This window comes from Brienomyrus brachyistius, chromosome 21 (assembly GCF_023856365.1).
Source record: "Brienomyrus brachyistius isolate T26 chromosome 21, BBRACH_0.4, whole genome shotgun sequence".
Classification (NCBI taxonomy): Eukaryota; Metazoa; Chordata; class Actinopteri; order Osteoglossiformes; family Mormyridae; genus Brienomyrus; species Brienomyrus brachyistius.
This window is the reverse complement of record NC_064553.1, coordinates 3880931-3895963: the sequence shown is the minus strand read 5'-3', so window position 1 is coordinate 3895963 and position 15033 is coordinate 3880931. Positions and strand designations below refer to the sequence as shown.

Here is a 15033-nt window from a genome sequence, read left to right as displayed (position 1 = left end):
GACGTCTGACTCGCCAGCAAAAAGGGGATTGTCTCGTGGGTCTGCCTACTATGTACTTGTTACTGTCCGACTTCCAACCTCTCAGTCATACGCTCTTAAAGTACGCCTTAAATCATGGATATTGTAGCATCGGAGTATCACCTTTATAGCTTGACTTTGAAGGATTTGTAACATCTTTCCTCAACGCCGGCACGTAATAACAATGGTTAACCTCGAGGGGAGAGTTCTTAACGAGCTTCTCACGTGTGTTAACGACCTTATCATTGCAAATGTTAGCATAAGAAAAAGTCGGAAATGAGAGAATGGTGTGAATGTTAAGCGACAATTCACAACCCGATAGCAAGCCTTGCTAGCGTACTGTGACCATGAAAAGGATGCAAATCATGTAGGCAGTGCGTAGCTAACATTTCGTACAGGAAAGGCGCACCAAGCTGCAGAGATCTTCGTGCAGTATTTGCGAATGAAAACATCAAAATACTGTGCAATGTTTTGCATGAATACTGATCATTAAAATTATTTGATAAATTATTTAAAATCTTGGAAAAGTTACAAGGCATCGATAGTATATTAGTACTCGCTTATTCAATAATGTGTAAAATTCGTAGTCATATTTTTTGCTAAAGGATCCAGAAAGTTCGTCTCAGTTCTCTCGGGGAACGGAACGTGTTCTACACCCCTCTTTGAAATACATAATGCTGCTGCTTTTGCCGAAGAAACAAATATGGCAAAGAAATAAAATAACGATGCATTTTAAATTTTATTTTAAAATGTTAACTGGAATGCAATGACGCATCAGCATTAGCAAGGAAGTAGAGCTGCCTAAACAATTTACAATAAAAGTAACGGAGAAAACGTTTGATAAACTGGCAGCGAAATTCCACAAGTATAGCCGGCTAACCAGAAGATAAAGCATTACCCAAAAAAACGATCCTGTGTTTTTCGTTTTGCAAAATATCTGAAAACAAAGACCATACATTATTTGCAGTTATTATTTATGTTTTCCTTGAGTAAAATCGCCGAAACTCATAAAAAAAAGTTTTTTTTTTTTTAATTTTGCCGTTTATGTTTTAGATTATCTGGCTGTTTACGTTACTTACAATACTGTATTTAATATGACGAACAGTTTACTGGAGTGAAGGGTAACGGCCGTGTGTTTGCTGCACTCGTCACTGCGTCGTTTTACGAGAATATATAGGTACATCCGGAATAACCTACATTATTCCGAATCTACTCAAGGAAAAGCAATTGAAACATGTTGTTGTCACACCTGCGATGTTGCGAACGAACTATAAACGATTAGAGTAACGTGTTAAATGTCTCGCGTGGAATATATGAAAGTCACTTTCTCACTTAATGCCAGATTAACACCTCGCCGAGGTTAAAAATGACTGTTAATTAAAATGTACTTTCTAATTAGATTTATAACGGTTGACCTCGTGCTTGGATCGCTTCAGGCTACCATCCTGAATCGCCGGTGCCCCGTATGAATCATGCCCTTCCTCCCCCCGGGGGTCTCAAACCCATCTGTCCAGCACGGGGAAACATTTAATTTGTAGCCGTCACTGTACTGGAGAATCACAAATCACACTTAATTTGCATTGCACATGCGCTCTAAAACGAAAGAATATTTACTATTATTTGCAATATTGTGTTATAGGTTCAACTTTTCTACCAAATCTGCCAGTTTGCTATGCAGTTTATGGAGATTTAGCATATTTTGTTCCGTGTATATCACGGATGTATATCACGGCATTGCAATGAGCACACATGCAATAGTCACATCATAAAAGAATGCGGTGTAAGATACATTTAAAAAGTATAAGAAACATTTAATCGATTTAAATATGACTAACACTGTTATGGTGCAGATTCATAACCAAGTATAACCCAAAACTGAATGATCCGGATAATAAAATCAGTTTGTCTGATACAGGACCGCAGTCTTCCTCAGCTATGCGTTTCGTCCTCGCGCTCTGCACGCGCTGTGATTTGGCTTCAATAACGCGCAGATTGATAATAAAATAAAAGGAACATGCTATTATTTATTTGTTTGTTTGTTTGTTTATGGGGGGGGGGGGCGTATTCCCCCACCCCTTCTATTTCCGACTCCCCTGCGCGTTGCAGGTGGCAGTTTATGCTTTTATTTGTATGTATATTTATCTCTAAGCGGGGTAAAAACGCACCGATTTTAAAGAAGCATCGCTTGCAGATTAATTTGAGTGGAATCAGCAGATTCGTAGTTATGTGGGAAAAAATTACAAAGTGGTTTCTCTGAGCATAAACGTTTTCAAGATAAATTTGGCAAAATTCTCAGGAAAATATCCAAGGAAGTTCAAAGTGCGCCATGATCTTTTATGAAAAAGTGCAATGAATGAGACCCTTTCATTGCACATTCGTGTCTTATTCAGAGCGCGGCCTTTATCAGTACTGAGTCCCACACATTTTGTGTGTGTGTACGTGTGTGTATCTGTCCCCCCCACAGAAATGTCCCCACAATGTGATAAAGATCTGTTATTTTGACATTGTGGGAAACACTCTTTTGGTCCTCACAAAGGGAAACTCAGTTTAAAAAAAAATAAAAAATCTGTGATCAAAAAGTCTTGTATTTTGGTTAGTTACTTATGGTTAAGGTTAGGGCTGTGTAGGGGTTAAGGTTGTCATATTGGGATTAGGGTTTTCCCCATGGAAATGAAAGGACAATTCCCACAAAGATATGAATACAAACGTGTGTGTGTGTGTGTGTGTGTGTTCCATACTTTTATAATTGGACCGCTGGCTGTAAATACTAACAACGTTTTTACTAATTTGATTTCGGAGGTAGGCTTGTTGTTTTCCATGAGACAGACCTTGCACATGTGGTCTGGAACGGAAGAAAACATTCCAAGTAACAGAGTAGATATTTCTGCCAGATATTATACTGGCCGACTGACTACTGTGGACGACAGTGGAAAGACATCTTGCTAATTTCACTGCTAATGCTGACCTTCAGGATATTTCCATCTCTCACACTGCATGTGGAGAGACAGCAGGAATATCTTTGTTCCGCTGAACAGTCCATTCATTTACCCCACATGCATTATTGCCCTCAAAATTAAAGACCTCTTTTAATAATTGCCCTTTTCCTCCAAAGCCCATTTATTTGCGATTCTTTGGTTTCATGCAGCCAGACTTCAGAGCTGGACGTATTTTGCCATTTGAATGTAGGCGCTTGTGGGATATATGCACTCATAAATTCTTTCTTTATGGTGACATTTCCGGTTTTTATTTCTGTCTCAGTTACATCTTTCTGTTGTATATTGTCGATTTTTTTCTTGGTCAGACATTAACTTTCAGAATATGAACTTTTCCCCTTAGATTTTCATGGACAGTGATTCGGTTTATCGTCAAGGGCGACTCAGAGAGCAGGTGTGTGCGCTCGTTATATTCATATATCCGTGGTTATTGCTGATGCGAAAAGTGTGGCGTCAAAACTCCCACCCGGTACTAATCTTAACTTCCTCTGAATGAAAATAATGCTGCATCATTTTGCCGTTTGTTGCTGAGCTGTTGATGTAAACTGTGAGACTGTGAGTGAAATGTAGCAGAATTAAGCGATAGTAACGCCCTTTATTCTGTGAGCGGAACCAGCCCGACCAGCCCGACCTCACCTGAACCACCAGGCCTGCAGAGATCTTCCTACCCGGGGGGTTGATCAGCTGCTGTGCCCTGTGCCTCCCCAGTGATGAGTTGCAAGATTTTGTCCTTGTTCTGTGTGAGGTGTCGAGTACATTAACCGGACATTTTGCCCCCCTTTCTACTTGCCTCGTTAGGCTGAATGATTATCTGACCAAGATCATGTTTTTAGTTATTAATGCAGAACTACTTAGGGATGTCGATTGGATGCTGGTATGGATCCTGTGAACGATTTGGCAAAAACCAGGCTTGAAAAATGTCGGGGAAGCCTGCAGCATGCTGTGGGCGGGAGGATCGGGGGTGTGGCTGGCACTAGGGGCCACAGGGCCCTACAGGGGCCTCAGGTGGGAGTAGCTGGACTCTGCACCTATTCCCTTCCTCTCACCTTTTGAAAGGGGAAAAATAACTGTCACTTACAACATTAATACCTTCCTAATGCGGTAGCATATTGTAGCAGTTGACAATTTTCTGCCACTGATCTACTGATCAATTACTGCACTAATTGCCTTGATCAGTACTTCAGTGATGCCACACATGGCGTGCAAGGAGCACAGTGTCCACTGGAATCCAGTGACTTTGATTTCACTTAAATAAGTGCTACACGAGTCCTGGGTTAACCCTCAGCTCTCACTGGCCCTTTTCGGGCCGAGGTCTATGATAAATTCCCAGAAGGGGAATAGAATGAATAGAGAAGGGCTATCATCATCCAAAGGACGAGCCGAAATCCTATTATACATATTCATTATGTGATAATGACATGATGGCTGGGCAGGGAGAGAGCCTCGCTCTCACCATGTCCCTTAGGAACGGTTCCCCCATCTTAGGATTGATGGATTGTATGCTATTAACGTGTGATGGATTTATTATGTCTGTACCCGCAGCACTGCTCTTGTCTTAATCAGCCAGCAGTATGCCAGCCCTATCTGTCCCCTTAGTGCCCCCTGCAGGAAGGCACAGGTAATTGGAACAGAGATCCCGCCTTTGGGCGGCATTTGCAGTAGCCCTAGGGCTAGCAGCATTGTAGGACATTTATCTACCGTGTGGCTCTGGTATGAAAGGAGTCTTAGAGTGCAAACGGTGTTTATTAAAATGTCAATTTAGCAGAGAATGATGTGTGAATGTTCTGTGGGGTCATTCTGCCGTGGAGGCCAGCAGGACCTACACAAACGCTGGAATGATAGAGAGGAGATCAGCATGGCCCCTTTCCAAGAGTGATGTGCAAATTCGAGTGTGACTTAGCGGCATCGTAAACTGAGCTAGTGATCGGAAGGTTGCCGGTTCAGGTCCCATTGGTGAGTTCCTATGATCACGGACCTTAGCCCCATTTTCTCCTGGGATCCTGCTTTCTCAAAAAACCTGAGGCCCATTCTATCATTAACTTGTTTAAAGAAAACATGGAACATGGATCCTGGAGGAGCTGGGTGAAAACCCGCATTCGGCAGCTCTTTTTTTAAAAACTGCAAAGCTCACCTTTTGGCAGAGTTATGGGACGTGAGTCTTAAAGGCCTGGAGTAAATAAGATGATTTGAGGCAAGTATGACGACTATAAAAGTGGAGTCGCTGGGGCTGGATCTGATTAATTGAATGTTACGTGTGAAATAGCATTATTGTTACGCACATTATTGTTACGCACTTTATTGTTACAGTACGCACGTTATTGTTACGCATGTTATTGTTGCGCACGTTATTGTTACGCACTTTATTGTTACAGTACGCACGTTATTGTTACGCACGTTATTGTTACGCACGTTATTGTTACGCACGTTATTGTTACGCACGTTATTGTTACGCATGTTATTGTTACGCATGTAATTGTTACACACGTTATTGTTATGCAGCTTGCTCAGCTTTCTGGATACATCTGGAAGGTGGAGCAGTTTCAGAATGAAATCTAACATCTACAGTTATGGGGCTCATCAATCATATCTTCAGATTAGGTTTCTCACGTCTTTTTAGCCGGTTCTGTATAGCTAAATGAATTAATGTCTTATTGTACTGAATTCCAGGGCTCACTATGGGGTTGTGGGATAATAATAACTTCTTATTTTTCTTAATTTGTCAAGGCTCACCAATCCAGTGCAACATGTTAATTCCGTGTTAGTGCATCTAGCTAACTGCTGGCAAACGTCACCTGATGTTTCAACTTAAATTAAACATTCATGGCCATCTGGAAAGCTGTAGCGCTCGGGGTTTCAGAGCAGTTTTGTCCTCATTTTATGTAGCGGACCAAGGTCAGGGGTCTCTGGGGGGGTGGCAGAGACATCAAATGCTTTCTGGGGAAGGGGCCCGTTTAGCTCCCGCCCACTTGGGGGGGGGGGGGGGGGCTCTTTGTGGCCAGAAGATATAAACATTTGTAAGTTTGAAAGTTTAATAGCTTTCTATGTGTGGTGTTGGGAGTGTAGTACAGAATGGGGGCAAGCTAAGGTTACTGTGTCAGGATGCAAGGCCAGTTTTCAAATTACCCAACAGCCTCGATCGGCAACTCTAATCCTAATCTTAACCCTGAATCCTCTTCTCACATATAGGCACTGCGAATTCTTCATGCAGGTCGACAATCGATTTCCTGGATGAGCCTCAGCAGTAGAAAGGAATTTAATGACCCCTTAATATGCGCAAATAAAACTCGCCGCTAAGAGCAAATGTGGCAAGTCGCTGCATAAGATACCCAGTTGATTTATGTCACGCCAAACAGCGTCAGCCTGCGGCACTGGCCCCGCTGACGTTTCTGCAGGCTTTATTGGGGGGCTGATGGGCCCCCCGCAAGCTTAAGTAGCCGCTAAATGCAGCGTTGTTTCATTTTACACCAGGAAAGGCCGGCGTCGCATTTCACACTCGCATTCGTTTCCGGCTACGCAGCTGTGCTGCAACTTCCGCCGTGATTGAATTTTAAATTTACGGCAGTTCGTATGTAAACTTGAGGTGACGGATTTGTAACCGCAAACAGCCTGTGCTGTAAAACCAAATAACATGGAGACGTTCTGGTGATATTTAGTGTGTACCTTTCGTAAGAAGCTTTGAATCCCTACCTGAGAAAGGCGTAAACATCAGTGTTACTAGTAAAATCATACAGACTTTAACCAAGTATAACTAATTAACCAAACATAAATATACTTACAAATAAATAAATTGTTCGTTGGCCACTTATGTTAGCTATTTGCCCAGAATGCCATGTCACCTCCCCTATGTTATAAAGACAGTAAGTGATGTTTGGGGGGGGGTCCCTATTCAGGTCCTTTGACCTTTCACCTTCCTCACTGGTTGTACAGACAGTGTAGCAGACCAGGAGCACACAAGCAAGCATCTCATATGTGCTTAGAGCAGAAGCTTTAAAAATATTTCCCTTCCTGTTAGACAGTGCAGAAGATATGATAACCGTACAGCATGATTTGATGGCTGCTAAGGAGGTGGTTAAAGACTCAGACTCTCGGGGACTCAGACTCACAGAGACAAGATCGCTGACTCGCGTTCTGGGTCAGTAGCGTTCAACCGAAGTTATTTTGCCTGAAGAAGAAAAGAGGGCATTGAAACCATCCAGCAGTATACAGTCAGTGTAACATCCCTCTGTTCATAGAGACTTTTGATTGCAATAATCAAGTTAAATGGGGTTAATTAAAATGATAGAGTGAAAGATTTGACCCACAAAGGCGACCTTTATGCACGACTCAATCATTAAAAACACTCCCTCATAATTAAAACATTTTTTTGGCATGAACGTTTTGGTCTCGCCTGATTACTCCAAATCTGTATGTATCACTACCTCAATGACCGCTATTCTTCTTAAAACACAAGAAGGGATCTAAGTGAGGTCAGAAACATAGGGTACATTATAAAAGGCAGAAAAGAGGACAAATGTGTCACTTCTGTTTTGGAGGGTTGTCGTATTTCCGCCCACGCCGACACAGCCGGCCCACAAAGGCCCCGTTGTCTCCCATTATGCATCAGGACTGGCCTGGAAAAAAGCGTGGAATCTTTTTGTAGGGTGAAAGATAAATTGCTCATTGTGAGTTTTAAAGAAGTATATTCCATCGCACGCCCCTGTACGACACTCGGCCTCTTGGAAGTTTGCACAAGTTAGCAGGATCTTGCACATTTCTGCCCTAAGGAAAGGTCCCAAATAAGGTCGCCCCCCCCTGAATGCCGGACTTCGTAGCATTTTGAGGTTGAAGGAGACTTTCTCAGAGGAACCTCTTCCTGTTTGAGCTTGTGGGATAAAGTCGAAGGAAAAGCACACTCTGTTTACACTCTTTTAAGTTTATTCAGCTCTGCTAAATGACATTAAACATCTTCTGTCATTTATCATTCATCTTCATCACCATTATATTACCCTAATTGATATTCACAGGTGTATTTTTGTCCATTTTGATAATAAAGACATTTTATTCTGGCCCTAGCATCTAGGTTATAAGATGTTCTGTTATTACTGCAGCAAAGCAGTGTTGTTTAATCACTTACAGCAAGGGCCTCGTATTATGCAGAGTAATTGCATCGTGTTTGGGGATATCCTGACGTCACCTGCCAGGAAGGTAACTTCACAGCAAGGGCACCATGTGTGCAAAACCTCTCAGGTCTGGCAACTACGGATAACTAAGTACCAGACGTCAGAGAACAAGCTTCCTCTTCATGGTTTGCCAGGGCTTCTCAGCTTTGTTTGAAGTACTTTTGCTTGTTTATTTTTCAGGCAAACATTGTCGGATTTTCCCTAAAATCCAACAAGCGCTTGGATCTGCCGCAACAATGCAATGATGAGTACAAGTCAAACGGTGCGCTTATGTGTGGACATGTGGAAGGTATGGAAACATGTGCCGGTCTCTGAGTTTAGCTGCCCCAGTTCATCCTCAGTGGGAGGAGAAAATGGGGGCTGCTCTGCTGGCCGGACCTTTTACCTCCAGGGCAGGACTTATTATATACAGTATAACAGCCCACAGAGGCCCTGTGTGTGAATGCCACCGGCCACACTACACTTCAAAGGGGGGGGGGGCAAGCTGGCTCCCATCATGCAGCAGTGTGGGGGCCATGTGTGGCTCTGTGGGTTAGGATGCTGGGTCTATCACCGGAAGGTTGCTGGTTCAAATCCCCTGCCATGCAGAGTGCTTTCACTATTGGGACCTTGAGTAAGGTCCTTAACCCTAATTACTCCAGGGATTGGCTGACCCTGATTTCTCATTTGTATGTTGCTTAAAATAAAAAAAATATTAAATATGTGTCAAATTCACACTCTCCATCAGCTGGCTCATGTCCAAAAGTGGCTAGAGTTGATAGAGAAGTTGCAGTTGCTGTGATCTAGGTACGAATACGCCTACTCTGACTGACTGAGGCTGGCGGGTGTCCGTGCTGAGAGCTGCCCTCGCATGGGAGTCCATTTTGAATCAATGCATGAAGCAGTCATTAATTTTTGCATAAATGTACATTCTCGCTCGACTAATGTTTAATTTCGTGAATTAATATCGGTTGCTGCAGCTATTAATCGTGAATGAATACTTTATGATACCTTTGCATATTTAATCAAGAGGCGGTGGAGTTATTCAGGATCGTTAATGGAACTAGATACTAAAAGGAAAATATGGCTGATTGGAGGCTGTGTGTTAATTAGCGGATTTGGTAAAGGAGAGATAAATAAATTGCTGGCATAATTGGTGTGATTGTGACTCAAAAAATGTAAAATGTATCGGGAAATTGCATGAAGTTGTACTGTTCAGTAAAGCAGGTAAAGCCTAACCTCCTCCCCCACCCCCCCAGAGGTTTTGAATGAGGCCCCCACTGCTATCCCCCCCCCACCAACTGACCAGTGATCCTGTATCAGACCATAAATGCTGTACATTTTATTAATTCTTAAAATTAAAATGAGATTTTGGTAAATGAGATTAATGGCAAAAAATAGACGCATATTTATTCAAAGTAATGTAACAGTCAGTGAGTTTAGGAGTCTGTCTCCCCATCTGTGCCTGGGGGCACACAGAGGCCCGGCTGATTGTAAACGGGAGCACAAACGGCCCCGTGGGCAACCTCTGTACAGTGGGTTATTGTTTGGGTAGCCCACGGCCTGTTTACAGAGCACACAATGAGAAATAGTCTTCCACCAACAGGCATTGTGTACACAGCCTGACCTTTTCTCGCAAAACAAGACACGCTGACCTCCGCATCTTTACGACTGATTCATTTTTTTGAGAGCGAACATTTTGCATTTCTTGGAAGAAGAGAAAGAGTGTAAACAACGCTTGAGAAATCACAAGGCATGGCTGTTTGAAACAATAAAATGTGACTTTATCGGCTAACTCGGTGTGTCGATTACGCATATTGAGGGGATAGGGGTTTGGGTCGGGTGGGTTAGGGTTAGGGTCGGTCAGGTGGGTTTCTCGTTTAAGTCTGAGGTGTCCGTTCTGGTGAACCTGGTCTCACCACATCATCCCAGTGACAAAATGGAATTTTATGGTCATGCACACATGACATCATGACTCACAGACCAGTACCATTTACTCATTCCAGTACACCAGTTATGACCAAATCAAGCTGTAAATGTCATATACATTGAGTAACATTCTGGAGCTCCGACTGGAAATAAAGTTTTCTCTCAGAGAATGAATGAATGTTGGTACAGTATTTGCCATGCTAGCTGCAGTGCATTTTGGGTAAAATGCGGGGCGTAACCATGATAAAAAGAAATACTTCACACTTGGTTCTGGGCATGATGTCACGATGTACCCATAAGGCCACATTTAAATTAAGTATAACTAGCTATGAAATATTGATCTGAGATTTTTTGAATTCATTATAGCTAGACTTTTTCTACACATTTATGTGAAGAAATTATATGACAAGTCTAATTATATGAAATCTTTCGCGGCATGGCTACATTTTACTGTGTCTTTAAATATGTTCTCCCTGGCTCATTAGCATAAGTTTGATTGGGCATTAACGAATTGGCGTGGATGAGTGTAGCTGGGAGGCGGGGGCCCAGAGACTCTGGGGCCACACGCCCAGGGAACCTGGGGAGGACACCCCTCATGAAAGGGCCCCGCGGTGAAGCCGAGCAGGAGAGGGCCCCGCGGTGAAGCCGAGCAGGAGAGGGCCCCGCGGTGAAGCCGAGTAGGAGAGGGCCCCGCGGAGAGGCCGAGCAGGAGAGGGCCCCGCGGAGAGGCCGAGCAGGAGAGGGCCCCGCGGTGAAGCCGAGCTGGAGAGGGCCCCGCGGTGAAGCCGAGCAGGAGAGGGCCCCGCGGTGAAGCCGAGCAGGAGAGGGCCCCGCGGTGAAGCTGAGCAGGAGAGGGCCCCGCGGTGAAGCTGAGTAGGAGAGGGCCCCGCGGTGAAGCTGAGTAGGAGAGGGCCCCGCGGTGAAGCTGAGCAGGAGAGGGCCCCGCGGTGAAGCTGAGCAGGAGAGGGCCCCGCGGTGAAGCCGAGCAGGAGAGGGCCCCGCGGAGAGGCCGAGCAGGAGAGGGCCCCGCGGTGAAGCCGAGCAGGAGAGGGCCCCGCGGAGAGGCCGAGCAGGAGAGGGCCCCGCGGAGAGGCCGAGCAGGAGAGGGCCCCGCGGTGAGGCCGAGCAGGAGAGGGCCCCGCGGTGAGGCCGAGCAGGAGAGGGCCCCGCGGAGAGGCCGAGCAGGAGAGGGCCCCGCGGAGAGGCCGAGCAGGAGAGGGCCCCGCGGAGAGGCCGAGCAGGAGAGGGCCCCGCGGTGAAGCCGAGCAGGAGAGGGCCCCGTGGTGAAGCCGAGTAGGAGAGGGCCCCGCGGTGAAGCCGAGCAGGAGAGGGCCCCGCGGAGAGGCCAAGCAGGAGAGGGCCCCGCGGTGAAGCCGAGCAGGAGAGGGCCCCGCGGAGAGGCCAAGCAGGAGAGGGCCCCGCGGTGAAGCCGAGCAGGAGAGGGCCCCGCGGAGAGGCCGAGCAGGAGAGGGCCCCGTGGTGAAGCCGAGCAGGAGAGGGCCCCGCGGTGAAGCCGAGCAGGAGAGGGCCCCGCGGAGAGGCCGAGCAGGAGAGGGCCCCGCGGAGAGGCCGAGCAGGAGAGGGCCCCGTGGTGAAGCTGAGTAGGAGAGGGCCCCGTGGTGAAGCTGAGTAGGATGGGCTACTAAGACCGACTTGCATCCATTCATTTAGGCTCAGGCTTGTCTGATTATATGATGATTTGACCTGAGACTTTGCTATTTTAGTTTTAGAAAATGCCCCCATTCTTAGTGTTGATGGGGGACTGATGGGGGACTGATGGGGGACTGATGCGGGACTGATGGGGGACTGATGGGGGACTGGCGTTCACCTCTTTGTGGAGCAGTGAGTACAGCCCATCAGGACTTACAACAGGTCTTACAAACCTCGGTCATGCTGCCCATTTAATCATCGTGTGTTTTTACTGTATTTGATGGATTCCACTCTTGTCTGGCGAAGTCCTCGCTCTCTGCTGAAGACCCCCCCCCCCCCAAGCATGCCCAGGGCAGCAGACGTGCTGGGATCACCCTCAGACCAGTACAAGGGCACTAATGTATTAGACATTAATACAGGGGATTCGGAAGGCAGTGGGGGGGTGGGGGGTGGGCGAGACTGGATTAGTGATTTGGGGCGGCACAGAGATCCAGAGACCTGTCACCTCCTGCGATCTCTCCATACCTATCGGCATGTGCTCTTGTGTGTCCGCGGTGTCTTCAGGTCTCCTTTTGACCTTTCAGCCTCAGTGGGATGGTGAGGTAACATAGCGAGGCGCTTCAGAATACCTCGTTACACATGTGTGACTCCCAGCGCCACAGAAATCAGTCAAAAGTGATATGTTTTTAAACACAGGACCAGTGTCACTTAAAACTTAGAAAGTAGTTGGTACATCAGTCTGTATTGACATTGTCAGACATGGATGGTCCCCATCTCTCAGCGCTATTGAGCCTAACACAGAAGCTAATTGTTTAGAGAGCTCTGTCTATATAGACACAGACTGTTTAATGGTCATGCTTATCACACCACAACTACAATAAATAATATCACCCCCATTCTCAATTGCAAATTTCTGGTTCCCAGACATGGAGCACAGTATTGGGACAGCCCAACAGCGAGCTGGGGGGGGGGAACAAGACTATGAATGATGAGCAAAACACAGCCAGCTGCTGCGTAATTAGCTCGTTAACATGACCCTAATCAGGAGATCAGCATCGCCAGCAGACAATCAGTGATATTCGACCAGCATTTAAAGCTCAGTTTGAGTGTGACCCCATTCACAAAATACTGCAGATTAATGGTCGCGTTTATGCGTTTAGCTGCCCCCCACTGGCCATTATTTAAGCCTGGCTGTATAAGATGCGTAACATTGCTGCCCTAATGAGGACTATTTTGGGTATAATGGAATGTGCTGTCCCTGTACCATGCTATATGTCATTCATCCATCCATTTTCTGAAGCTGTTCATCATATTCACGGTCGCGGGGGGGGTCCAAAGTCTATCAGGGAGGCTATGGGCACAAGGCAGGGAACAGCCCAGGATGGGGCGCCAACCCATCGCAGGGCACAAGGCAGGGAACAGCCCAGGATGGGGCGCCAACCCATCGCAGGGCACACTAACACACCTTCACTCACACACGCACACCTAGCATGTCATATGTGTGATATACACACTCAGTGACAAAAAAACCTGAACACCCAGAGGTAATGGTCCGATCTGGATGTCATTTGGCAAACGTGCAGACCAGCGATGGGTATGTAAATGATTCTATTTGCAAAGAGCTGACACGTCTAGTCAGCAGACACAGAGGACGCCTGGGTGACGCATTAGACAGCATTACCAGCACTTGACAGAGTTTTATAGGCGTCGCATTGTGGGTTTGCATGAGGCCCGGTGGTTGTAACGTGCTATTGCCCGCCATGTTGGGCATGCATTTGTCACAGTCGCCCGATGTTGGAACCAATCATGTCAGTCTGTCATGTTGAGGACCTCCCGTGGCCAGCCAGGACCCCCCATCTTTCTCCAGTCGAACATGTATGGGATCAGCTTAGTCGTCAGCTATTTGATCTAATATTATAATCAGTGCAATACATTCACGTGACCTTTCACCACGTGCAGATTCATTTATTTCCACCCCTCCATCTGGGTGCTTTTGTTGTCACTGAGTGTATATAATATAACCTTTTTATTTGTTGTGCATGTGAATGAAACATTGACTGCAGGGCAGAGGATCTGTGCCCTTTGGTCCTGCATGAAAACCAGAGTTTCCTGAAGCTCAGTCTTAGCCGCAGCGAATCTGATCATTCAGTCATAATTAGAAAATGAATATTTCAGATGCTGCAGTGATGGACCATTAGAGTGATGAGTTCTGGAATCTGTTTTAGCCGTCATTGTCCTCCCAGCAGAGTTCATGTGGAGCTCAGGCGCGTAGACATTGATCGAAGGCGGATTTCTGCACGCGGCCGTGGGCAATTAGTTCAACTTTTGGGAAGAGATACTTATAAGTATTGGAGTAACTGGAAGCTGTGTGTGTTGGGAGTGCAGAGGATTGGAGTGGGTGGCGTGTGTGATTGTGTAATGATTTCACAGCTCTGCTGCTCCGCCCTGAAATTTCAGTGGGACTTTACAGGGACCTGGGTGGCAAAGTTCATGGTGACATACTTGGATGTTCAGCCTTTCACATTGTCGAAGAGGTTTTCTAGATTACAAGGGTATCAAGGATGTAATGTAATCGCATTACAAGTGTATGTATAGTAAATAATGGAGCTCTTTACTGCGATCTGTGCCTGTGTTCTGGAAAGTTGTTGGTCTGAATACTGTAGCTAGTAATTATATTACCAATAAGCCCCCGGACAATTAAGGTCCTTAAGTGCAACTGCTCCAGGGGCATTGGGTGAGGTATGCAGAAAAACACCCAATTTTCCCACAGGAATGAAAGAAGTAACCATTATACTGTACTAATCATTTCGTTCAAGTTCATTCAAGTTATTTCAAGTAAATTCAAGTTAATAATAAAAATGATTATAGGTAAAGCATATATATATATATGGTGGTGCAGTGGTTAGCGCTGTTGCCTCACACCTCTGGGACCTGGGTTCGAGTCTCTGCCTGGGTTATGTGTGTGTGGAGTTTGCATGTTTTCCCCATGTCGTCGTGGGGTTTCCTCCGGGTACTCCGGTTTCCCCCCCACAGTCCAAAAACATGCTGAGGCTAATTGGACTTGCTAAATTACCCATAGGTGTGCATGTGTGAGTGAATGGTGTGTGAGTGTGCCCTGCGATGGGCTGGCCCCCCATCCTGGGTTGTTCCGTGCCCATTGCTTCTGGGATAGGCTCCGGACCCCCCGCGACCCAGTAGGATAAGCGGTTTGGAAAATGGATGGATGGATGGATGGATGCCACATTACGTTAAACCTGATATATATATATATATTATATTTTATGCGTACGCATTTTTTTACGGCG

At 45.9% G+C, this 15033-nt stretch overlaps 1 protein-coding gene across 1 annotated transcript; it reads right to left on the bottom strand.

Moving 5' to 3' along the window:
* Positions 1-10671: 10671 nt before the first annotated feature.
* LOC125717109 (putative proline-rich protein 21) lies at positions 10672-11745 on the bottom strand. The gene has a single exon (XM_048990088.1). The coding sequence runs from the start codon at positions 11743-11745 to the stop codon at positions 10672-10674; it is 1074 nt and encodes a 357-aa protein (XP_048846045.1).
* Between the last annotated feature and the right edge of the window lie 3288 nt (positions 11746-15033).

Coding starts and splice junctions, on each gene's coding strand:
- LOC125717109 (XM_048990088.1), bottom strand. CDS start 11,745: ATGAATGGATGCAAGTCGGTCTTAGTAGCCCATCCTACTCAGCTTCAC.